At 39.3% G+C, this 27142-nt stretch overlaps 1 protein-coding gene across 2 annotated transcripts in view; it reads left to right on the top strand.

Annotated features, from left to right (window-relative positions):
* The window catches only part of NELL1 (neural EGFL like 1), a 1051740-nt gene that overhangs the window by 1004887 nt on the left and 19711 nt on the right, over positions 1 to 27142 (top strand). For both annotated transcript variants that reach the window (XM_061406202.1, XM_061406204.1), the window contains one exon: positions 1277 to 1470. In XM_061406202.1, coding sequence (XP_061262186.1) covers positions 1277 to 1470 — 194 coding nt within the window. The remainder of the gene's footprint in view (positions 1 to 1276; positions 1471 to 27142) is intronic.

Here is a 27142-nt window from a genome sequence, read left to right as displayed (position 1 = left end):
TTAATTTATACTGTTATTCTCACCTGCAGTAGGAGTCACGCCTACAATTAGTAGCCTACTGCCAGTTTTTTATATACTGCTGTGTTCCTCCACATCACTTTCATGAGGACAGTGTCTTTAAGTCACTGTCAACATTTATAGCACCAGTGTGCAAAAAACCCTGGTGCCGAGCAGACTTTTGGTTAAAATATGTTGAAATCAACATTGTCATCTGAAAGATATTTGAAGGGCTTGGCAGTAGATTAATCAATGGAGAAGACAAATGACCTGATAGACAAATGGCTAATGTTTTCAAATACAAATACTTTAAAGATTGTCATAAGAAAAATCAAGCAGACTTTCCTTGAGTGATTTCAGAACTGGTACCTAAGTAGAAGTTTCTAAATAATATATTTTATTTCCATTTAATGAAGACATTTCTGAAAGAGTTATTCAAAGATGAAATTTGCTGGCTTGTGAAGGAATAAGTTCAGGAAAAGGACTCCAACAAGGGATGTATAGCAATCTGTTTGAGATGCTAAGGTCACCAGAGCTCTGAATGTCAACGAGGGCTACTGGATTTGTTTTTCTTCCATACTTGACTGTCAATGAAAAACAGCAAAATATATGGTGTCTTTCATCAGAATTCATGCCATACCTCAACTGTAGCCTCAAGATGTTTTCTTGTGTGAGCAAAATTGCTGCTAGTCATTAAGGAGGTGAGTTTTTGATTAGGCAAGGCATCCTTTAAGAATTATTTCCTTTTCTTTCAACATTGGCCCCAGGATCTGGGGGCAGTCTAATTGGCTCAGGATTGCCCTCATTGCTCACTCGTTCCTACTCAGTGGCTCATCTATTCACAACTTTTCTAAACGACCCAGGTCTCAATGGGGTGTCTCCACACTGTTAATGAATTAGCAGTATTTATTGCCTCTGGATGGTATAGTTCTTGAGGATCTCCTAAAACCAGTTCAGGGTTCCTACTGAATAATTCAGTAATTAGAGTCTGACAGCTATGGGTTTGAGTCCCAGACTGGCCACTTATTAGCTATATGACAGTGGGCATGCTATTTAACTTACAGGAGCCTCAGCTCCATCATTTCCCAACTAGAGATAAGAACAGATTGTCCTACACAGAGCTACTTTGCAGAGTAAAGGAGATAAGGCATGTGAACAGCTTGGCGCAGTACTTGACACTAAGCAAACAATGATGTTAACTAGGGCTACAGTCAGTGATTATGACTTTCTAATAATCATCTTGGCTAGAGTCTAAAGCTCCCTGCTTTCTCTCTTGCAGACATTGATGAATGTGCCTTAAGAACCCATACCTGTTGGAATGATTCTGCTTGCATCAACCTGGCAGGGGGCTTTGACTGCCTCTGTCCCTCCGGGCCCTCCTGCTCTGGTGACTGCCCCCATGAAGGAGGGCTGAAGCGCAACGGGCAGGTGTGGACTCTGAAAGAAGACAGGTGTTCAGTCTGTTCCTGCAAGGTGAGGCTGGTGTGGTGCACTGGAAACTGTCACTGTTCTTTCCTTCCCCCTCTGCTCTCCCTCCCCATCTGTTTCCACCCAGTTGTTGATTCACAGGTCTCGTATGGTTCCTGAAAAGGATTCCGTTCTAATCCCCACTACAGCTAATGATGATGCTGGGTGGCAGGCAGACTTGCTGGGAATGAGGTGAGGTGTCGGGGTTGCAAAGAGACTGCTGAACACAGGGGGAGCAGAGCAGAGAAGCCAGTGAGTCCCCCTACTGAGAGCCGGCAGTGCCTTTAAGGTTGGTTGGGTGAGAGCTTTAATGAGCCGTCATCTCCTACTTTTACAGTCTTTCTGATTAAACCTTCTCTTTCCCTGAAATGATCACCTGCATGAACTTGCTCACTCTTCTGGTGACATCATCCAGAAAGCAAGGCTCAGAGGCTTGTAGTGGCCAGAGACAGGTGAACCTCTGACACATTGTGAACACAGGATGATGAAAGTACGAGGCTGTCTGGTAAATGATGTCTTTTTGTTGTGCTCAGTGCTGAGTAATTCCTTACATTAAGGAAGGAATTTGGAAGTGAGTTTAATGCTTATGAAAATAAATTTCTGTCATCGACTAGTTTTGCATTATGCTCTGCAAAGTGGGCCTATTAAAGTGTTTGATTCCTTTGTGCTTTCTTTTGTTGATCTTGCCTATTCAGTTTCCTTTGATATTACATTTTCTGTAGCTCTTACATTGTATTTTTATGTCTGTTTGAATGACACTGTTTACTCTTTGGCTTTATGGGCATGGGAACTGTGAGAAGTTACTTCCTCAGTAGCCTTGTAGAGAGCTGGTCTCCTGATGAACTCAGCGTGCTTCCTGGAAACAGAGTAGAAATGAACTTTGAAGTCACCCAGTTCATTCACCTGCCTTCAAGTCTGTCACAGCTCCAGACCTGGAGGCACATATTTAGGAAAGCTGTATTACTAAGTGTTTTTTTGTTTGTTTGTTTGTTTTTGGCTGTGAGGCTTGCAGGATTTTTTTTCCATTTGTTTATTTTTAAACTTTACAATATTATATTGGTTTTGCCATATATCAAAATGAATCCGCCATGGGTATATATGTGTTCCCCATCCTGAACCCTCCTCCCTCCTCCCTCCCCGTACCATCCCTCTGGGTCGTCCCAGTGCACCAGCCCCAAGCATCTAGTATCGTGCCTCGAACCTGGACTGGCGACTTGTTTCCTATATGATGTTATACATGTTTCAATGCCATTCTCCCAAATCATCCCACCCTCTCCCTCTCCCACAGAGTCCAAAAGACTGTTCCATACATCAGTGTCTCTTTTGCTGTCTCGTATACAGGGTTATCATTACCGTCTTTCTAAATTTCATATATATGCGTTAGCATACTGTATTGGTGTTTTTCTTTCTGGCTTACTTCACTCTGTATAATAGGCTCCAGTTTCATCCACCTCATTAGAACTGATTCAAATGTATTCTTTTTAGTGGCTGAGTAATACTCCATTGTGTATATGTACCACAGCTTTCCTATCCATTCATCTGCTGATGGACATCTAGGTTGCTTCCATGTCCTGGCTATTATAAACAGTGCTGTGATGATCATTGGGGTACACGTGTTTCTTTCAATTCTGGTTTCCTCAGTGTGTATGCCCAGCAGTAGGATTGCTGGATCATAAGGCAGTTCTATTTCCAGTTTTTTAAGGAATCTCCACACTGTTCTCCATAGTGGCTGTACTAGTTTGCATTCCCACCAACAGTGTAAGAGGGTTCCCTTTTCTCCACACCCTCTCCAGCATTTATTGCTTGTAGACTTTTGGATCGCAGCCATTCTGACTGGTGTGAAATGGTACCTCATAGTGGTTTTGATTTGCATTTCTCTGATAATGAGTGGTGTTGAGCATCTTTTAATGTGTTTGTTAGCCATCTGTATGTCTTCTTTGGAGAAATGTCTATTTAGTTCTTTGGCCCATTTTTTGATTGGGTCATTTATTTTTCTGGAATTGAGCTGTAAGAGTTGCTTCTATATTTTTGAGATTAGTTGTTTGTCAGTTGCTTCATTTGCTATTATTTTCTCCCATTCTGAAGGCTGTCTTTTCACCTTGTTTATAGTTTCCTTTGTTGTGCAAAAGCTTTTAAGTTTAATTAGGTCCCATTTGTTTATTTTTGCTTTTATTTCCAATATTCTGGGAGGTGGGTCATAGAGGATCCTGCTGTGATGTATGTCAGAGAGTGTTTTGCCTATGTTCTCCTCTAGGAGTTTTATCATTTCTGGTCTTAGGTTTAGATCTTTAATCCATTTTGAGTTTATTTTTGTGTATGGTGTTAGAAAGTGTTCTAGTTTCATTCTTTTACAAGTGGTTGACCAGATTTCCCAGCACCACTTGTTAAAGAGATTGTCTTTAATCCATTGTATATTCTTGCCTCCTTTGTCAAAGATAAGGTGTCCACAGGTGCATGGATTTATTTCTGGGCTTTCTATTTTGTTCCATTGATCAATATTTCTGTCTTTGTGCCAGTACCATACTGTCTTGATAACTGTGGCTTTGTAATAGAGCCTGAAGTCAGGCAGATTGATTCCTCCTGTTCCATTCTTCTTTATCAAGATTTGCTTTGGCTATTCGAGGTTTTTTGTATTTCCATACAAATTGTGAAATTATTTATTCTAGCTCTGTGAAGAATACCGTTGGTAGCTTGATAAGGATTGTATTGAATCTATAAATTGCTTTGGGTAGTATACTCAGTTTCACTATATTGATTCTTCCAATCCATGAACATGGTATATTTCTCCATCTATTAGTGTCCTCTTTGATTTCTTTCACCAGTGTTTTATAGTTTTCTATATATAGGTCTTTAGTTTCTTTAGGTAGATATATTCCTAAGTATTTTATTCTTTTCATTGCAATGGTGAATGGAATTGTTTCCTTAATTTCTCTATTTTCTCATTATTAGTGTATAGGAATGCAAGGGATTTCTGTGTGTTGATTTTATATCCTGCAACTTTACTATGTTCATTGATTAATCCTAGTAATTTTCTGGTGGAGTCTTTAGGGTTTTCTATGTAGAGGATCATGTCATCTGCAAACAGTGAGAGTTTTACTTCTTCTTTTCCAATTTGGATTCCTTTTATTTCTTTTTCTGCTCTGATTGCTGTGGCCAAAACTTCCAAAACTATGTTGAATAGTAATGGTGAAAGTGGGCACCCTTATCTTGTTCCTTACTTTAGGGGAAATGCTTTTAATTTTTCACCATTGAGGATAATGTTTGCTGTGGGTCTGTCATATATAGCTTTTATTATGTTGAGGTATGTTCCTTTTATTCCTGCTTTCTGGAGAGTTTTTATCATAAATGGATGTTGAATTTTGTCAAAGGCTTTCTCTGCATCTATTGAGATAATCATATGGTTTTTATTTTTTAATTTGTTAATGTGGTGTATTACATTGATTGATTTGCAGATATTGAATAATCCTTGCATCCCTGGGATAAAGTCCACTTGGTCATGGTGTATGATCTTTTTAATGTGTTGTTGGATTCTGATTGCTAGAATTTTGTTAAGGATTTTTGCATCTATGTTCATCAGTGATATTGGCCTGTAGTTTTCTTTTTTTGTGGGATCTTTGTCAGGTTTTGGTATTAGGGTGATGGTGGCCTCATAGAATGAGTTTGGAAGTTTACCTTCCTCTGCAATTTTCTGGAAGAGTTTGAGCAGAATAGGTGTTAGCTCTTCTCTAAATTTTTGGTAGAATTCAGCTGTGAAGCCGTCTGGACCTGGGCTTTTGTTTGCTGGAAGATTTTTGATTACAGTTTCAATTTCCGTGCTTGTGATGGGTCTGTTAAGCTTTTCTATTTCTTCCTGGTCGAGTTTTGGAAAGTTGTACTTTTCTAAGAATTTGTCCATTTCTTCCAAGTTGTCCATTTTATTGGCATATAATTGTTTATAGTAGTCTCTTATGATCCTTTGTATTTCTGTGTTGTCTGTTGTGATCTCTCCATGTTCATTTCTAATTTTATTGATTTGATTTTTCTCCCTTTGTGTCTTGATGAGTCTGGCTAATGGTTTGTCAGTTTTATTTATCCTTTCAAAGAACCAGCTTTTGGCTTTGTTGATTTTTGCTTTGGTCTCTTTTGTTTCTTTTGCATTTCTTTCTGCCCTAATTTTTAAGATTTCTTTCCTTCTACTAACCCTGGGGTTCTTCATTTCTTCCTTTTCTAGTTGCTTTAGGTGTAGAGTTAGGTTATTTATTTGACTTTTTTCTTGTTTCTTGAGGTATGCCTGTATTGCTATGAACTTCCCCCTTAGGACTGCTTTTACAGTGTCCTACAGGTTTTGGGTTGTTGTGTTTTCATTTTTATTTGTTTCTATGCAAATTTTGATTTCTTTTTTGATTTCTTCTGTGATTTGCAGGTTATTCAGCAGCGTGTTGTTCAGCCTCCATATGTTGGAATTTTTAATAGTTTTTCTCCTGTAATTGAGATCTAATCTTACTGCATTGTGGTCAGAAAAGATGCTTGGAATGATTTCAAATTTTTTTAATTTACCAAGGCTAGATTTATGGCCCAGGATGTGATCTATCCTGGAGAAGGTTCTGTGTGCACTTGGAAAACGTGAAATTCATTGTTTTGGGGTGAAATGTCCTGTAGATATCAATTAGGTCTAACTGGTCTATTGTATCGTTTAAAGTTTGTGTTTCCTTGTTAATTTTCTGTTTAGTTGATCTATCCATAGGTGTGAGTGGGGTATTAAAGTCTCCCACTATTACTGTGTTATTGTTAATTTCTCCTTTCATACTTGTTAGCATACTGCGGTGCTCCCACGTTGGGTGCATATATATTTGTAGTTGTTATATCTTCATCTTGGATTGATCCTTTCATCATTATGTAGTGACCTTCTTTGTCTTTTTTCACAGCCTTTGTTTTAAAGTCTATTTTATCTGATATGAGTATTGCTACTCCTGCTTTCTTTTGGTCCCTATTTGCATGGAAAATCTCTTTCCAGCCCTTCACTTTCAGTCTGTATGTGTCCCCTGTTTTGAGGTGGGTCTCTTGTAGACAACATATGTAGGGGTCTTGTTTTTGTATCCATTCAGCCAGTCTTTGTCTTTTGGTTGGGGCATTCAACCCATTTACATTTAAGGTAATTATTGATAAGTATGATCCTGTTGCCATTTACTTTATTGTTTTGGGTTTGAGTTTACACACTCATTTTGTGTTTCCTGTCTAGAGAATATCCTTTAGTATTTGTTGGAGAACTGGTTTGGTGGTGCTGAATTCTCTCAGCTTCTGCTTGTCTGTAAAGCTTTTGATTGATTTCTCCTTCATATTTGAATGAGATCCTTGCTGGGTACAGTAATCTGGGCTGTAGGTTATTTTCTTTCATCACTTTGAGTATGTCTTGCCATTCCCTCCTGGCTTGAAGAGTTTCTATTGAAAGATCAGCTGTTAGCCTTATGGGAATTCCCTTGTGTGTTATTTGTTGTTTTTCCCTTGATGCTTTTAATATTTGTTCTTTGTGTTTGATCTTTGTTAATTTGATTAATATGTGTCTTGGGGTGTTTTGCCTTCGGTTTATCCTGTTTGGGACTCTCTGGGTTTCTTGGACTTGGGTGATTATTTCCTTCCCCATTTTAGGGAAGTTTTTAACTATTATCTCCTCAAGTATTTTCTCATGGTCTTTCTTTTTGTCTTCTTCTTTCTGGGACTCCTATGATTCAAATGTTGTAGCATTTAATATTGTCCTGGAGGTCTCTGAGATTGTCCTCATTTCTTTTAATTCGTTTTTCTTTTTTCCTTTCTGATTCATTTATTTCTACCATTCTATCTTCTAATTCATTAATCCTATCTTCTGCCTCTGTTATTCTACTATTTGTTGCCTCCAGAGTGTTTTTGATCTCATTTATTGCATTATTCTGGAGAAGGAAATGGCAACCCACTCCAGTGTTCTTGCCTGGAGAATCCCAGGGATGGGGGAGCCAGGTGGGCTGCCGTCTATGGGGTCGCACAGAGTCGGACAGCAGCATTGCATTATTCATTATATATTTACTCTTTTTTATTTCTTCTAGGTCCTTGTTAAACCTTTCTTGCATCTTCTCAATCCTTGTCTCCAGGCTATTTATCTGTGATTCCATTTTGATTTCAAGATTTTGGATCAGTTTCACTATCATTATTCAGAATTCCTTATCAGGTAGATTCCCTATCTCTTCCTCTTTGGTTTGGTTTGGTGGGCATTTATCCTGTTCCTTTACCTGCTGGGTATTCCTCTGTCTCTTCATCTTGTTTATATTGCTGAGTTTGGGGTGTCCTTTCTGTATTCTGGCAGTTTGTGGAGTTCTCTTTATTGTGAAGTTTCCTCACTGTGTGTGGGTTTGTACAGGTGGCTTGTCAAGGTTTCTTGGTTAGGGAAGCTTGTGTCAGTGTTCTGGTGGGTGGAGCTGTGTTTCTTCTCTCTGGAGTGCAATGAAGTGTCCAGTAATGAGTTATGAGATGTCTAGGGTTTTATAGTAACTTTGGGCAGCCTGTATATTGAAGCTCAGGGCTGTGTTCCTGTGTTGCTGGAGAATTTGCATGGTATGTCTTTCTCTGGAACTTGTTGGCCCTTGTGTGGTGCTTGGTTTCAGTGTAGGTATGGAGGCGTTTGATAAGCTCCTGTCAATTAATGTTCCCTGGAGTCAGGAGTTCCCTGGAGTCAGGGTTTGGACTTAAGCCTCCTGCTTCCGGTTTTTAGTCTTATTTTTCCAGTAGTCTCAAAACTTCTCCTTCTATACAGCACCATTGATAAAACATCTAGGTTAAAGGTGAATAGTTTCTCCACAGTGAGGGACACCCAGAGAGGTTCACAGAGTTACATGGAGGAGAGAAGAGGGAAGAGGGAGTTAGAGGTGACCCGAATGAGATGAGGTGGAATCAGTAGAGGAGAGAGCAGGCTATCCAGTAATCATTTCCTTATGTGCACTCGACAACTGGACCGCTCAGAGATGTTCACAGAGTTATACAGAGAAGAGAAGAGGGAGGAAGGAGACAGAGGTGGCCAGGAGGATAAAAGGGGGGAATGAAAAGGAGAGAGACAGATCCAGCTAGTAATCAGTTCCCTAAGTGTTCTCCACCGTCTGGAACACACAGAAATTCACAGAGTTGGGTAGAGTAGAGAGGGGTTAGGGAGGAGACACAGGCAACCTGGTGGAGAAAAAGAAGAGTCCAAAGGGGGAGAGAGCAGTCAAGCCAGTAATCTTGTTCCCACGTAAATATGGGTACTGAAGATTGGGTTTTTAAAGGTACAAAATTGATAACAAATACAAAAAGCAAAAATTAAAATCTAGAGTAGAGTTTGGAATTTCAAAAATACAATGCTAAAGAAAAGAAGAAGAAAAAGAGAAAAAACAAAACCAAAGTCACAAAAACCATAAAGAAAATATAGGTACAAAATTGATAACAAATACCAAAAGGCAAAAATTAAAAATCTAGAGTAGAGCTTGGAATTTCAGAAATACAATGTTAAAGAAAAGAAGAAGAAAAATAAAGAGGGAAAAAACGTCACAAAAATTATAAAAAAAATATAGGTACAAAATTGATAACAAATACCAAAAAGCAAAAATTAAGAATCTAGAGTAGAGTTTGGAATTTCAAAAATACAATGTTAAAGAAGAAAAAAAAAAGAGAGAAAAAAAAAGAAAAAGTCACAAAAATTATAAAAAATATATATATGGAGTTTGCTTTTTAAAAAATCTGTTCTTTGTTTTTTTGCAAAGTAATAGTAGGTTATAAAAGTGAAAAAGGAGTAATAGAAGACTTAAAATTTTTTAAAAAATTAAAAAAAGAAAGAAAAAATGATAGTAAAAATATATCTAGGACTTTCTCTGGTTATTGTTGCGGGTATTGTGGGGTCACTTCATTTTTGGCTAGTTCCTTGGTCCGGCTTATATTTCTCAAGATCTATAGGCCCCTTCCTATGTAGTCAGTACTAAAGACAGGGTTTTAATCTATTGCACCTGTCGCTTCCATGGTGGTTCCCTCTGTTTTAGCTTCTGTTTGCTGGTCTCTTCGGTGTCTGATTTGCAACCTGACACAAGGGGGTGGTGGTGGACACTTTTTTTTTTTTTTTTTTAGGCTCACTTGTTCAGTCGCGCTGTGGGGAGGGGGGGACACTGCAAACAAATAACACTGGAGTGTACTCGCAGTGCCTCAGCCACACTGGGCCTGCTCCCGCTCACGGCGCGTGTACCTTCCCTGCCCACACTGCTCAGGCTCTAGGTTGCTCCGCCAGGAACTATCTGAGGCCAGCACTGGGCTGCATGCACCTCCCAGGTCTAAGCCGCTCAGGTTCAGGCACTCGGGTAGTCCTCAGAGGCGCAGACTCTGTTGGGCCTGCGTTTTGTGCCCTTCCCAGGTCTGAGCAGCTCAGGTGATGAGGTGTTTGGCGAGTGCGGTCGCTGCGACTTATCACCTCCCTGCCGCTCAGTTTTCTGGGTGTACAACCTGCGCACCTTCTCAGGCAGATGTTGACCGTCCAGAACCCCAAGAAGTCTCATTTAGCAAAGAGGCCTGCTCTCAGTTTTGTAGATAATGTCTCTGGGGCTGCGATTGCCCCCTTCCGGCTCTGGCTGCCTGTCACCAGAGGGGGATGGTCTGCAACCAGCTATCCCTGTTCAGTCCTTTGTTCTGTTCGTGGGCCTGGCGGTGTCTTATGTTAGGGCTGGCTTTTTGCCTGGTAGTTATCCCACAGTCTGGTTTGCTAGCCCAAGTTAGTTCGCTCAGGTAGTGCTCAGGGCATTCAGCCCAGATCCTTACTCTAAGCGATGCAGCCCACGCCTCCCTGCCCAGCCCCCGCTTGCTAGTGGCGGGTGCAGGCGTCTGCGCTGCTTCTCCACTGGGGGAGTTACTGTTGGGCTCATAATCTGTGGGTTTTAATTGTTTATTTATTTTTCCTCTCTGTTATGTTGCCCTCTGTGCTTCCAAAGCTCGGCACAGACTCGGCAGTGAGAGTGTTTCTTGGTGTTTGGAAACTTCTCTCTCTTTAAGACTCCCTTCCCAGGATGGAGCTCTGTCCCTCCCTCTTTTGTCTCTTTTTTTTGTCTTTTATATTTTTTCTTAACTCCTTTCGAAGACAAAGGGCTGCTTTTCTGGGTGCCTGATGTCCTCTGCCGGCATTCAGAAGTTGTTTTGTGGAATTTACTCAGCGTTTAAATGTTCTTTTGATGAATTTGTCGGGGAGAAAGTGGTCTCCCTGTCCTATCCTCTGCCATCTTAGCTCCTCCCCTCCTAAGTGTTTAGATCATTGCTCCATAACAGCCATTCTTCCTTGTATATGAACAACTTTGTTGTTGTTTAGTAGCTAGGTCATGTCCAACTCTTTGAGACCCCATGGACTGTAGTCTACCAGCTCCTCTGTCCATGGGATTTTTCCCAGCAAGAATACTGGAGTGGGTTTTCATTTCCTTCTCCAGTGTATATAAACCTTGTTTCCCGTACTTAGATTTAGGTCCATGGCTCCCAGTCATTAGGCACCTCCTATATGCCAAGCATCCTGTAATTGTTTTATTAGTCATGTATCGTTCAATAGGTTACAAATACTTTTAGTGTGTTTTTCTTTTTTACTAGCACATTAAAATTGATTTATTTTAATCAAAATCTGTATACTTTTTTTCAGATTTTTATTTTATATTGGAGTATAGCTGATTAACAATGTTCTGATAGTTTCAGGTGTGCAGAAAAACAACTCAGCTATACATGTATCCTTTCTCCCCTAAACTCCCATCCTGTCCAGGCTGCCACATAACACTGAGCAGAGTTCCTGGTACTATATAGTGTGTCATTATCGGTTATTTATTTTAAATATACCATTACGTACATGTTGATCCTAAACTCCCTAATATCCCTTTCCCCGACCCTTCCCTGCTGGTAACCATAAGTTCATTCTCTAAGTCTGTGGGTCTGTTTCTGTTTTGTAAATAAGTTCATATGTATCATTTCTCTTTAGATTCCATGTATAAGGAATAGCATATGATATTTCTCTTTGTCTGATTTACTTCACTTGGTATGATAATCTCTAGGTCCATTCATGTTGCTGCAAATAGCATTATTTTGTTCTTTTTAATGGCTGAGTCATACTCCATTGTATGTAAGTACCACATCTTTTTTATTCATTCCTCTGTCAATGGACATTTAGGTCCAAGCATCCTATAATTTACAAACAGCATCCCTTTTAATATAGCATGACTCTGAAAGACAAACTGAGTTTCCAAGTTTTAGGGCAAGTAATTGTGCACTTAATATCACAAGATATAAATTTGTAGGCTGGGATTTGAAGTTTACTTGTTTGCTCCAAATCTTAGAGTTACAGGACATGTAGCAAAATGAGAAAACTATATATGACATATGTTGATATTTATAAAACCAATTAAGTAATCAGTCAACCCAACTGGATTGAGCTCAATGCTCAACTCACCACTATTTTAATGACTATGTAAGGACATTCCCTCAAGCAGTCTTCAGGTTATTAAGTACAGTATTTAAGTATGTGGCACTGACTTAGAGCAAAAGTTTTTGAGAGAAAAGATTGTGGGTTAGAGTGGCTGAGAAAGGTTTATGGGAGAGGTTGGCAATTAGGTCTCCATTCAGACAGCAAAATGAATTCCTTTACTAATTCTATTCTAGAAAATATTACTTTACCAAACCTTTGTGGAGGCCACAACCTGGCCCCATTCTATTTTTAAAGCTTTCTATGTCCCTCCAGTACTATTGCCTGGAAGATCCCATGGACAGAGGAGCCTGGTAGGCTACAGTCCATGGGTTCAAAAGAGTTGGACATGACTGAGCGACTTCATGTTCACGTTCATGTCCCTGATTCTAGAACAGGCAAGGGATTTTAGTTGAGTCTTGACCAATATGAACCAAAAGTTATTTTTCAGTTGTTTTATTAAAGTCTATGATAAAGCAGGGCACTTACCAATCATTAAAAATTTTCCAAAACCTCATTTATTGGCTGTGTTAATAATCCAAAGACTGAGTTGATTTATGCTGCTCTGACTCCTAAAGTATCTCTGATGACTTTTAGGAATTAGACTGACATTGCCACAGGAAAGTTACAAACTCTGTCATCTTATTTTGTTAATATAATGTGTCTCCACTATCCCTCCTTTATGAATAAAGTACTGAGCAGAGTTAGTTTCATAAGTCTTTTAAAAAAGAAAAATTACCTGTGAATAGCACAGCTTGCAAGAGGTTGTAGAATAAAAGGAGATCTGGCTTTAGGAGCTGAACCAAGAAGCCTGCATCAAATTCTGTAGATCATCTTCAAAAAATGAACTTATTTGTAATCCCCTTTGTTTCCACTATTTTCAGTTGTAAGTAGTCTATTCTGATTTGATAAGAAATATTTCCAGTACTTAGGCATGTAACTGAACTATTATTATGGCATCGTCTCAGAGGCTAAGTAAAATCAAGGTTAAGTTATGAAATGCTGGCTTTTTAATCATACTCTGGATGTTTCCAATTCAAATAAAAACAAATCACACAAGCAGAATCACAAAAGCCAACCACAGGTCAAGGCATACTGTTGAAAGAAGCAAGGTTAGAGTTCTTTCATCCTTGAGAATCAGTACATCAGGTTAGCTAATGTTTCATGTCAATTGAAAAAGAGGCCTTGGAACATATCCACAGTTGAATGGAGTTCAGTGATAAACCTGGGCTAGCACAAATGGACGTGGGTTCCATTTAAGTGAAATGTACCTCCTTGACAGTGACAATGCTTGTGGGCACCTTAAGACAACTAAGTTGATTAGGCACAGAATAATTGCCTAATTTGGGGGGATGCATGTTCCTCCAGATCACAGAAATCCAGAATGAAAAATGGTTCTCTCTTTAGGCTTCATCCCTAAATCTTAAGTTATAGCCCAATTTCTTTTCATAGATACCCATTTGTGGCTTTTCCTTTCATAAATTTGTCATGGACCTTATGGAGATACCTTTTATTTTCTATCTATGCTATGTGGAAAAATAGAGAGGTCTCAAGTTTATTAGTTTCCAGAAAATGTAGCATTTTACTATGAATGGTTACATTTATATTGATAATAATGGAGATGAATGAGGAAATGGATACACAATTAACCACCTGTCACGCTATGGTAGAGTCATGAACAATTTATTTGTTGTGCGAACATAAGATAAAGAAGTATGCTCTATTCTGGGAGAATGAAGAAAGGAATAGGGAATGACTTCACAGAATAGGTGACCTTTGAATACATTCTTAAAGGATGAGAAATTTATCCAAGTAGAGATGTGGGGAAAGTAAATTCCAAACAGAAGGAAAAGCAAGAACAAAGAAGCAGAAGCATAAAAATATATATTAAAGGAAATATAAAGTGAATGATGAGATTCAACTATCAGGAGCAAAACAAGAGTGTGGGAAGGTTATAAGAGGTGATAAGCCTGGAGATAAAGGATGGGGATGGAGTCAGGCTTTGGAATTTAGACTTTATCCTGTAAGCAGCTGAGGATCACGTGAGATTTTTTTCATTTAGGACTGCTATGGCCTAATCATCGGAGAAGGTGATGGCACCCCACTCCAGTACTCTTACCTGGAAAATCCCATGGACAGAGGAGCCTGGTAGGCTGCAGTCCATGGGGTCGTGAAGAGTCGAACATGGCTGAGCGACTTCACTTTTTTCACTTTTCACTTTCATGCATTGGAGAAGGAAATGACAACCCACTCCAGTGTTCTTGCCTGGAGAATCCCAGGGATGGCAGAGCCTGGTGGGCTGCCATCTCTGGGGTCACATAGAGTCGGACACGACTGACGTGACCTAGCAGCAGCAGCAGCAGCATGGCCTAATCATAGTCTGATTAGTAGCATGATGGACAGACTGGGGAGATCAAAACTGAACGCAGCGATACTACTTAGACTGAAGTAAAGATTTGGGAAACTAAAGGTGAGAACCTGAAAGAGCAATAGAGAGGTAAGACACAGGGTAAGTAACACAGAAGTAAAATGATGTGCTATGCTATGCTAAGTCACTTCAGTTGTGTCCAACTCTGTGCGACCCCATAGATGTCAGCCCACCAGGCTCCCCCATCCCTGGGATTCTCCAGGCAAGAACACTGGAGTGGGTTGCCATTTCCTTCTCCAATGCATGAAAGTGAAAAGTGAAAGTGAAGTCGCTCAGTGGTGTCCGACTCTTAGCGACCACATGGATTGCAGCATAACAGGCTCCTCCGTCCATGGGATTTTCCAAGCAAGAGTACTGGAGTCGGGTGCCATTGCCTTCTCCGAGGTAGAATGATGGTCCTGGTCAATTATGTCCTTCAGCCACTGTGGCAATGTGTGTCCTTATAATATAGGTGAAAAAGAAACTTCAAAGTGGTGGTTGGAAACTTAACTGCAGATTTTCCTGGATAACAAGAATTGAGGTGTCAATGATAAGTTAGAGACAGGATTTACAGTTACTCCCATACCTACACCCTTACCTACTACTACTATTGTCATTAATTCAGTTCAGTCGCTCAGTCGTGTCTGACTCTTTGTGACCCCATGGACTGCAAAATGCCAGACATCCCTGTCCATTACCAACTCCTTGAGATTACTCAAACGCATGTCCATTGAGTTGGTGATGAATCTAACCATCTCATCCTCTGTCATCACCTTCTCCTCCTCCTGCATGATCCCAGCATCAGTGCCTTTGCCAATGAGTCAGTCCTTCGCAGCAGGTGGCCAAAGTATTGGAGTTTCAGCTTCATCATCAGTCCTACCAATGAATACTCAGCACTGATTTCCTAGAGGATGGACTGGTTGGATCTCTTTGCAGTCCAAGGGACTCTCAAGAGTCTTCTCCAACACCACAGTTCAAAAGCATCAATTCTTCGGCGCTCAGCTTTCTTCATAGTCCAACTCTCCCATCCATACATGACCACTGGAAAAACCATAGTCCAGTCAAAGCCTTGACTGGATGGACCTTTGTTGGCAAAGTAATGTCTCTGCTTTTGAATATGCTATCTAGGTTGGTCATAACTTTCCTTCCAAGGAGTAAGCGTCTTTTAATTTCATGGCTGCAGTCACCATCTGCAGTGATTTCAGAGCCCCAAAATATAAAGTCTGACACTGTTTCCACTGTTTCCCCATCTATTTCCCATGAAGTGGTGGGACCGGATGCCATGATCTTCGTTTTCTGAATGTTGAGCTTTAAGACAACTTTTTCACTCTCCTCTTTTACTTTCATCAAGAGGCTTTTGAGTTCCTCTTCACTTTCTGCCATAAGGGTGGTGTCATCTGCATATCTGAGGTTATTGATATTTCTTGTGGCAATCTTGAATCCAGCTTGCACTTCACCCAGCCTGGCATTTCTCATGATGTACTCTGCATATAAGTTAAATACTCAGGGTGACAACATACAGCCTTGACGTATTCCTTTCCCGATTTAGAACCAGTCTTTTGTTCCATGTCCAATTCTAACTGTTGCTTCTTGACCTGCATACAAATTTCTCAGGAGGCAGGTTAGGTGGTCTGCTGTTCCCATCTCTTTCAGAATTTTCCACAGTTTGTTGTGATCCACACAATCAAAAGTTTTGGCATAGTCAATAGAGCAGAAATAGATGTTTTTCTGGAACTCTCCTGCTTTTTTGATTATCCAACAGATATTGACAATTTGATCTCTTTGAAATGATTCCTCTGCCTTTTCTAAAACCAGCTTGAACATCTGGAAGTTCATGGTTCATGTACTGTTGAAGCCTGGCTTGGAGAATTTTGAGCATTAATTTGCTAGTGTGTGAGATGAGTGCAATTGTGAGGTAGGTTGAGCATTCTTTGGCATTGACTTTCTTTGCGATTGTAATGAAAACTGACATTTTCCAGTCCTGAGGCCACTGCTGGATTTTCCAAATCTGCTGGCATGTTGAGTGCAGCACTTTCACAGCATCATCTTTCAGGGTTTGAAATAGCTCAACTGGAATTCCATCACCTCCACTAGCTTTGTTCGTAGTGATGCTTTCTAAGGCCCACTTGACTTCACATTCCAGGATGTCTGGTTCTAGGTGACATCCTGGTTATCTGGGTCATAAAGATCTTTTTTGTATAGTTTTTTGTATAGATCTTTTTTTCTTCTGTGTCTTTTTGCCACCTCTTCTTAATATCTTCTGCTTCTGTTAGGTCCATACCATTTCTGTCCTTTATTGTGCCCATCTTTGCATGAAAAGTGCCCTTGGTTTCTCTTATTTTCTTGAAGAGATCTCTAGTCTTTCCTATTCTATTGTTTTCCTCCATTTCTTTGCATTGATCACTGAGGAAGGCTTTCTTATCTCTCCTTGCGATTCTTTGGAACTCTGCATTCAAATGAGTATATCTTTCCTTTTCTCCTTTGCCTTTCACCTCTCTTCTTTTCACAGCTATTTTTAAGGCCTCCTCAGACAACTATTTAGCCTTTTTGCATTTCTTTTTCTTGGGGATGGTCTTGATCACTGCCTCCTTTATAATGTCATGAACCTCTGTCCATAGTTCTTCAGGCACTCTTTCTATCAGATGTAATTCTTTGAATCTGTATAATGGTAAGAGATTTGATTTAGGTCATACCTGAATGGTCTAGTGGTTTTCCCCACTTTCTTCAATTTCAGTCTGAATTTGGCAATAAGGGGTTCATGATCTAAGCCACAGTTAGCTCCCGGTCTTGCTTTTGATGACTGTATAGAGCTTCTCCATCTTTGGCTGCAAAGAATATAATCAATCTGATTTCAGTGTTGACCATCTTGTGATGTCCGTGTGTAGAGTCGTCTCTTGTGTTGTTGGAAGAGGGTGTTTGCTATGACCTGTTTGTTCTCTTGGCAAAACTCTATTAGCCTTTGCCCTGCTTCATTCTGTACTTCAAGACCAAATTTGCCTGTTACTTCAGGTATTTCTTGATGTCCTAATTTTGCATTCCAGTCCCCTATGATGAGGAGGACATCTTTTTTCGGTGTTAATTCTAGAAGGTCTTGTAGGTCTTCATCAGAGAACCATTCAGCTTCTTCAGCATTATTGGTCGAGACATAGAGTTGGATTACTGTAATACTGAGTGGTTTGCCTTGGAATCAATCAGAGATCATTCTGTTGTTTTTGAGTTACAAGCAAGTACTGCGTTTCAGACTCTTTTTCTTGACTATGAGGGCTACTCCATTTCTTCAAAGGGATTCTTGCTCACAGTCATAGATATAAAGGTTATCTGAATTAAATTCACCCATTCCACTCCATCTTAGTTCACCGATTCCTAAAATGTTGATGTTCACTCTTGCCATCTCCTGTTTGACCACTTCCAATTTGCCTTGATTCTGGACCTACCATTCCAGGTTCCTATGCAATATTGCTCTTTACAGCATTGGACCTTGCTTCCATCACCAGTCACATCCACAACTGGGTGGTTTTTTTTTTGCTTTGGCGCCATCTCTTCATTCTTTCTGGAGTTAGTTCTACACTCTTCTCTAGTAGCATATAGGGCACCTAGTGACCTGGAGAGTTCATCTTTCAGTGTCCTATCTGTTTGCCTTTCCATACTGTTCATGGGCTTCTCATGGCAAGAATACTGAAGTTGCTTGCTGTTCCCTTCTCCAGTGGACCACATTTTGTCAGAACTCTCCACCATGACCCATCCGTCTTGAGTGTCCCTACATTGGAGTGGTCATAGTTTCATTAAGTTAAACAAGGCTGTGGTCCATGTGATCAGACTGGTCAGTTAGACTACTGTCATTTGTAGTTGGAAAATCCAGCGGGAGAAAGAGAAAAGCTTTAAAGGCCAGATTTCATTTCTGTGCTTTGTTCAGAAGGTTTTTTGTTTTTCGTGTTATTTTGTTTAATTAAAAAGGAAGGTGAATTAAAAAAAAAAAAAAGCATTCATCCTGAAACTAAGTGTAATACTGCACAAAACCAGAACTGGAGTTTTTCTGGGAATTAGAAGGATGGTTTGGGAAATGCATGTTCATAAGCCATCGCCCACAATGTCATATTAAAGACAGGGCCCAATAGTTATGGCAACAAAGAACTTGGGCAAAATGTTGAAGACTCTTGCCTTGAAATTGTCTGGAATACTGGCCATTTGATCTAGTCTCATATAAGCCTTCACTCAGAAGCTGAGGAAGGTGGCCATATTAGGGAAACTAAAAGATTCTTACATTTCCTTCAAGTAAGGAGAGACTAACCCACTCTGCAAAAAGCTAACAATAAAGCCCTACAGTTCTTAGCATAGCACTCATACCGAGAATGAAGTCCACTGGTGAGTCAGCCTGTGCCTGGGGCTAGAGTTAGATTTCTAGAATCTTGCAGTCTACTCATAAAAACGCTTTAGTTTGCTCTCAGAACTTAACCAGCACTATTATCAATACCTTCCTGTTTAGGGTGTTTTCTGATGTCAAGAGTTGGCTGTGCAAGCCCTAAGGTTACGTTTTTGTGTTTCTTTTTTCCCTTGCTTTTGCCCATTTTTTTTTTTTTATCAGTTAATAATAACAAATATTTTCCCATGTGGTGAAATTCTTGTTTCTAGAAACATTTAGTAGTGGAGAATCTATAGGGGGAAATGTGAGTTGTTGCATTGTGTCTTATTTTACTGAAATAAAATATTGTGTTAGTTTCCGTTGTAGAATAGTAATTCAGTATTTTTATATATTACACCCTACTTAAAGTTACCACAAAATAATGGCTATATTTTCCTTCAGCTTCTTCAGCATTACTGGTTGGGTTACTTGGATTACTGTGATATTGAGAGGTTTGCCTTGGAATCAATCAGAGATCATTCTGTCATTTTTGAGATTGCATCCAATTACTGCATTTTAGACTCTTTTGTTGACTATGATGGCTACTCCATTTCTTCTAAGGGATTCTTGCCCACAGTAGTAGATATAATTGTCATCTGAGTTAAAGTCACCCATTCCAGTCCATCTTAGTTCACTGATTCCTAGAATGTTGTTCACTCTGCCATCTCCTGTTTGACCACTTCCAATTTGCCTTGATTCATGGACCTAACAGTCCAGGTTCCTATGCAATATTGCTCTTTACAGCATCGAATCTTGCTTCTATCACCAGTCCCACCCACAACTAGGTATTGCTTTGGCTTTGGCTCTGTCCCTTCATTCTTTCTGGAATTATTTCTCTACTGATCTTCAGTAGCATATTGGGCACCTACTGACCTGGGGAGTTCATCTTTCAGTGCCCTATCTTTTTGCCATTCCATACTGTTCATGGGGTTCTCAAGGCAAGAATACTGAAGTGGTTTGCCATTCCCTTCTCCAGTGGACCACATTCTGTCAGACCTCTCCACTATGACCCATCCATCTTGGGTGGCCCCACAAGGCATGGCTTAGTTACATTGAGTTAGACAAGCTGTGGTCCGTGTGATCAGATTGGCTAGTTGTCTGTGATTGTGGTTTCAGTCTGTCTGCCCTCTGATGCCCTCTCTCAGTGCCTACTGTCTTACTTGGGTTTCTCTTACCTGGGACGTTGGGTATCTCTTCACGGCCGCTCCAGCAGAGCACAGCCACCACCCATTTGAATGCAAAGTTCTAAAGAATAGCAAGGAGAGATAAGAAAGCCTTCCTCAGCAATCAATGCAAAGAAAGAGAGGAAAACAATAGAAAGGGAAAGACTAGAGATCTCGTCAAGAAAATTAGAGATACCAAGGGAACATTTCATGCAAAGATGGGTACAATAAAGGACAGACATGAGAGGGACGTAAACGAAGCAGAAGTTATTAAGGAGACATGGCAAGAATACTCAGAGGAACTATTAAAAAAAAAAAAAAAAAAAAGATCTTCATGACCCAGATAATCATGAAGGTGTGACCATTCACACTCACCTAGAGCCAGGCATCCTGGAATGTGAAGTCAGGTGGGCCTTAAGAAGCATCACTACAAACAAAGCTAGTGGAGGTGATGGAATTCCAGTTGAGCTATTTCAAATCCTAAAAGATGATGCTGTGAAAGTGCTGCACTCAATATGCCAGAAAATTTGGAAAACTCAACAGTGGCCACAGGACTGGAAAAGGTCAGTGTTCATTCCAATCCCAAAGAAAGGCAATGCCAAAGAATGCTCAAACTATCTGCCAATTGCACTCATCTCACATGCTAGCAAATTAATACTCAAAATTCTCCAAGCCAGGCTTCAACAGTACATGAACTGTGAACTTCCAGATGTTCAAGCTGAATTTAGAAAAGGCAGAGGAACTATTTCAAAGTGATCAAATTGTCAATATCCATTGGATCATCAAAAAAGCAGGAGAGTTCCAGAGAAACATCTACTTCTGCTTTATTGACTATGCCAAACCTTTGACTATATGGATCACAACAAACTGGAAAATTCTTCAAGAGATCAGAATACCAGACCACCTTACCTGCCTCTTGAGAAACCTGTATACAGGTCAGGAAGCCACAGTTAGAAGTGGACATGGAACAACAGACTGGTTCCAAATAGGAAAAGGAGTACGTCAAGGCTGTATTTTGTTACCCTGCTTATTTAACTTATATGCAGAGTACATTATGAGAAACGCTGGGCTGGAGGAAGCACAAGCTGGGATCAGGATTGCCGGGAGAAATATCAATAACCTCAGATATGCAGATGATACCACCCTTAAGGCAGAAAGTGAAGAAGAACTAAAGAGCCTCTTGATGAAAGTGAAAAAGGAGAGTGAAAAAGTTGGCTTAAAGCTCAACATTCAGAAAACGAAGATCATGGCATCTGGTCCCATCACTTCATGGCAAATAGATGGGGAAACAATGGAAACAGTGGCTGACTTTATTTTTCTGGGCTCCAAAATCACTGTGGATGTTTATTGCAGCCATGAAATTAAAAGACGCTTACTCCTCGGAAGGAAAGTTATGACCAACTTATACAGCATATTAAAAAACAGAGACATTACTTTTCCAACAAAGGTCCATCTAGTCAAGGCTATGGTTTTTCCAGTAGTCATGTATGGATGTGAGAGTCGGTCTATAAAGAAAGCTGAATGCAGAAGAATTGATGCTTTTGAACTGTGGTATTGGAGAAGACTCTCGAGAGTCCCTTGGACTGCAAGGAGATCCAACCAGTCCATTCTAAAGGAGATCAGTTCTGGGTGTTCATTGGAAGGACTGAGGCTGAAGCTGGAACTCCAATACTTTGGCCACCTGATGCGAAGAGCTGACTTATTTGAAAAGACCCTGATGCTGGGAAAGATTGAGGGCAGGAGGAGAAGGGGACAACGAAGGATGAGATGGCTGGATGGCATCACCAACACAATGGACAGGGGTTTGGGTGGACTCCGGGAGTCGGTGATGGACAGGGAGGCCTGGCATGCTGCGATTCATGGGGCCACAAATAGTTGGACATGACTGAGTGACTGAACTGAACTGTTATGTATGGTAAATGGAGTCCTAGCTAGAGCCGTCAGGGTGGAGAAACAGTAATAGATATCAAAACTGGAAAGGGAGAAGTGCAATTGTCTCCATTTGCCAATGACATGATTTTGTATAGAGAAAATCCTAAGACTCAACCAAAATTTATTGGATCTAATAAATAAATTCAATAAATGTGAGACTAAAAATTAACCCAAATTCAGTCATACTTCTATATACTAACAATGAATATTCTGAAAAAGAAATTGATTGCATTTATAATAGAATCAAACACAATACCTAGGAATAAATTTACCTAAGGACGTGAAAGAGCTCTACTCTGAAATCTGCCAAACTCTGATATAAGAAATTAAAAATGCTAATAAAAGAGACATATTCCATATTCATGAATTGGAAGAATAGTTTTTAAATGTCAGTATTACCAAAAGGCACGTTTGGTTTTAATGTGATCCCTATTAAGATTTCAATGGCAGTTTTTACAGAAATGGAAAAAAAAAATACTCCTAAAATTTGTATGTAATCTCAGAAGACCCCCACTTGCATACCACTGACCAGAATTCAGTGTCAAGCAATCCAATTTTCAGTTTACTTCAATTTTGTGCCCTTTATCCTTCCTTCTTTGAACCTATTATTTGTTCTTTGCCATTTATTGTAAGAATGACTGTAAGAGCCATTCATAGGATTCTACGAACATGGAGAAGACAGGCACAGAGACAGTGGGCATACACTGGACTTCGCCTGACATACACTAGACACTGGACTTTACATTGAAATGTACATGAGATTTACACTGGATAATACCTTAGACTGTGCACTGCAGTATACACTGGGATGTGCCCTTGGACTGTACACCAGATGTGTCCACATGTGCTCCAATGTGTCTAGATATTCACTGGCCTACTCAGATGTGCACTGGACTGTACACTGGATGGACAGGGATTGTACACTGGGATGTACACTAGGCTGTGAAGAAACAAGCACTAGCATGATGTTTTCTAGTACATCATGGACACATATCCTATGAACATATATATGCAAAATGCCAACCTCTAATGATTTCATTATTGTTTCTTCTGATTTTTCCTTGAGGTCCAGGTGGACACAATCAGTCCATTTCAAGAAGCCAAAAAAGATTAAAGGTGAACTTGCTTGCATTGTATTACAACCAAAGAGTGATTGATTCTAAATTATTTACTATATAGATCAAAACCCCACAACTGAACTTGGTGTAAATGTATATTTGTCTACCCATAGCTGTTTTCCAAGGAGAAAATCTGGGGAGAAACCCTTGCAAAGAAGTTCTCATCATAGAGTTCAGGGAACATTACTTCTGAATCCCTTGTGTTTCTGTCTCTTTATTAATTTTCCCAGTTGGCCCCAAAATAAAGCCATGGGGCAACAGATGATGTCATAATTCCAAGCAACAATGAAGAGATACTTTCTATTCACACACAAAAAAGTGCAAGGATAATTGAATATTCACATGTAAAAATAAAACCCTGCATCACTATTTTACATTATTTACAAAAAAGTCAAAACATGTTCAAGACTTGAATATAAGACCTTAAACCAAGAAACACTTAGAAGAAAAAATAGGAATAAAGTTCCTTGTCATGGTAATGATTTATTTTATATGATACCTAAAGCATAAGCAACAAAATTTCAAAAATAAGGAATTTGGACTATATCAAGCTAAAAATTTATGAACAGGAAAATAAGTCCTCAAAATGAAAATATAACCTACAGGCCAGGAGAAAAATTTGTAAACCATCTATCTGACAATGGGTTAAGATATATAAAGAACTCATACAACTTAATAGCATAAAAATAACCCAACTAAATATGCATAAAGGACCTGATATTTCTCAGAAGATATATGAAAGGCCAAAAAGGACATCCCAAGATTAACATCACTAGTCATTAGGGAAATACACATTAAGAGCACAAAGAGATATCACCTCATGCCTGTTCAAATGGCTATCATCAAAAGGACAGGAGATAAATACTGGCTTGAAATGGAATCTTTGTGCACTGTTAAATGGCATGGAGGATCCCCCCAAAAATTAAAAACAAAATCACCATATGATCCAGCAGTTCTAGTACTGGAAGTATATCCAAAGGAAATGAAAACATAAACTCAAAATGATAAGTTTACCCAGATGTTTGTAGCAGCGTTATTTACAATAGCTAAGACATAGAAATAATGTAAGTGTTCATAAATGGATGAATGGATGAGGAGTTGTGGTACAGATGAAGAGTTGTGGTATGTAGTTACAATATTATATTATTCAGCCAGAAAAAAATGAAGAAATCCTACTATTTGCAACAATATGATGGATGGACCTTAATGGCATTATGGTAAGTAAAATAAATCAGACAGAGAAAGGCAAATACTGTATGATTTCAGGTAGAGGTGGTATCAAGAAAGCCCGGACAAATAAATGAAAACATAAAAAAGATCAGACTTGTAGAAGTGGAGGGTGGATGCTAAGGGGATTGAAAGAAGGTGGTCAAAAGGCACAAACTTCTCTAAGATAAGTGAGTGCTGGGGAGGTAATGTACAATATGTTACATAGGTTACAGTATGTACTACAGTTAACATTAATGTCTAATATAAAGGAAACTTATCAAGAAAGTACATCCTAGTAGTTAACATCTTAAGAACTTTTCACCTCTTTATGTTTTTACTTTTTTTCTTATTTATATGAGGAAATGGATGTTAGTGGACGCAACTGTGGTAATTCTTTCACAAAATATGCATGTCAAACACTATTACGCTGTAACTCAAATTTATAAAGTGATATATGCCACTTATTTCCCCCCAAAAAATTAGAAAATAATTTTTGACAGCTAACCTGTAATTGAAAAGCCAGAGTGAACACAGCTATTGTTCTGAAGCATGTTAAAGTATAAGAGGGCCTATTTGGCATTCTCACATAATTGATGAGATGTGAAGTTATTTTGTACTAATTCTGGAGACTATTCACTTATTCATTCTTTAAAGCAGCATACACGGAGAAACTTGACATTCTGATTGGGTCTCACTGCCTGTTGAACAGTACCTGCTTCCAGAAGAATATATCCCTGTGTTTAATGTTGTTCATGAATAGCATGTGTTTCCTGAGATGGTCCTTCTGTAGCTGGGGAGGGTAACAGTCTGGTCAGCTGAGTTGACCAAATGGGTACATGTCACAGCTATTTTTCTTTGCTTCCGTTAAATCCATAGGGGGGGTTATGTGGGGTATGGTTATATAAGCCAAATATGTTAAAATCATTGTATATGAGCTGTAAGTGAATGGTCTATTGAAAACTTCCTAATATCTGGACACTCCTTTGTCCAAATTAGCTGAATTCCCTGACCCAATTCACCTGCCTATCTAGAGTCTTTTGCATGCTATGTATGAACATGTGCAGACATACATGTATACATATATGTATATATATGTGTGTGCATGTGTATACATATAATTTTTCATCCCCTAATATTCTGAACATTGATTTCTTATTTCTCCTAATAATAGAGTCATGCATACCATTTGAGGTAAAGCATTTTTTAACTTGTTACTGTATTATACATGTAGCCAGTATACCTCCTTTCCATTCTCCATAAAATAATGTAAAATGTTTAAAGATTTCTACTTTAGCTGGGAATAAACATATCTCAGCAAGCTCTGTCTTATGCAGCATTGTTATCCATAAAGAGCATGCAGACCTTAAGGGCAGTTCCATGAAGTTTGCAGATGTCACTAAACTGAAGGATGGAAAACTATGGTGGATGGCAGACATAGCATTTAGAAAATATTGTGACAGGCTAGAGAAATGAAATGGATCTAACAAGGTGAAAAACAATTGGATAAACACCAAGTTTTACACTTGCCTCCAAATAACAAACCACACTAGGCATGAAAGGACTTAATGACGTTTGGTCTTAATTAATCTCAATACAGGTAAACACTATGACATAACCAAAGTAAGAAAGGAAGTAAATATTGAAATCAGGCTGCATTTTTAAAACTACGGTACTTAAAACAAGATGACTATGAATATCAATTCACTTTGTCTTGGTCAGACCATTACTGAGGAATTATACTTAGCTCTCTAATTCAGCTAACTCATTTGAGAAATGGTGATAAAATTTTCTAGTCCATGGCATTATCAGGATTAAAGGTGATAATGCATATAAAAGAGTTTGCACAATGTCTGACATGACATCAATGTTAAATTGATTGTAAATGATAATAACAATTATTGGAAATACTCAAAACTGTTGAAGAAGGTGGCATATATATGAGAGGATGGAAAAGCTATTCCATGCAAATGAAAATAAAAAGAAAGCTGGAGCAGCAATACTTATAGCAGACAAAATAGACTTTAAAATAAGACTGTTAAAAGACACAAAGAAGGATACTACATAATGATCAAGGAATCAATCCAAGAAGATAGAACAATTGTGAAAATATACGCATTCAACACTGGAGCACCTCAATATATATGAGACAGATGTTAACAAACATAAGTGAATAAATTGACTGTAACACAATAACAATAGGGGACTTTAACTCCTCACTTGCACCAATGGACAGATCACCCAGTCAGAAAATCAGTAAGGAAACACAGGTCTTAAATGGCACATTAGACCAGACAGATTAATTGATATATATAAAACATTCCATTCAAAGAAGAATACACATTCTTTTCAAGTGCACATGGAACATTCTCCAGGATAGATCACATGCTAGGCCACAAATAAGCCTTGGGAAATTTTAAAAAGTTGAAATCATATGAAGCATCTTTTCCATTCATGACACTATGAGATTAGAAATTAGCCAGACTCTGCCCTCACTTTCTTGGGAGTACACTGGCCACAGCCACTGCTATAAGACCTGCAAGCAGGCACTAAGCACTGCCCCCAACATCCCAGGAGCACACAAGTGCCCTGCATGCACACTCCATATCAAGGGGATAACAGCCAGCACAGGCTGAGAAAGAGGCAGCAAGCATCCAAACTAAAAGCATTCCCTCAATTCCAAAGGAGATAGCGAAGTAGAAGGCCTTGAACTCACCTGCTATCACAAACAAACAAAAGCACAACTAACCATTGAATGACAGTTAACAAGACTGGAACCCACAAAATGATGTTTTACATTCAAACAAAAAGAAGAGGCCAAAATGAAATGGTAGGAGGGGTACTTTCATGACATAATCCAATCTCATATGTGTTGGGTGGATGACCCAGAAGCTGGAAAATAATAATATCACAGAGGTTCTCACACAACAGTGAGAGTTTGGATCCCTATATCAGGATCCCTAGCCAGAGGCTGTCATTGGGAAGAGGAATCCCAAGAGCATTTGC

Source organism: Bos javanicus, chromosome 29, assembly GCF_032452875.1.
Source record: "Bos javanicus breed banteng chromosome 29, ARS-OSU_banteng_1.0, whole genome shotgun sequence".
Lineage (NCBI taxonomy): Eukaryota > Metazoa > Chordata > Mammalia > Artiodactyla > Bovidae > Bos > Bos javanicus.
This window is presented reverse-complemented; position numbering and strand designations above follow the sequence as displayed.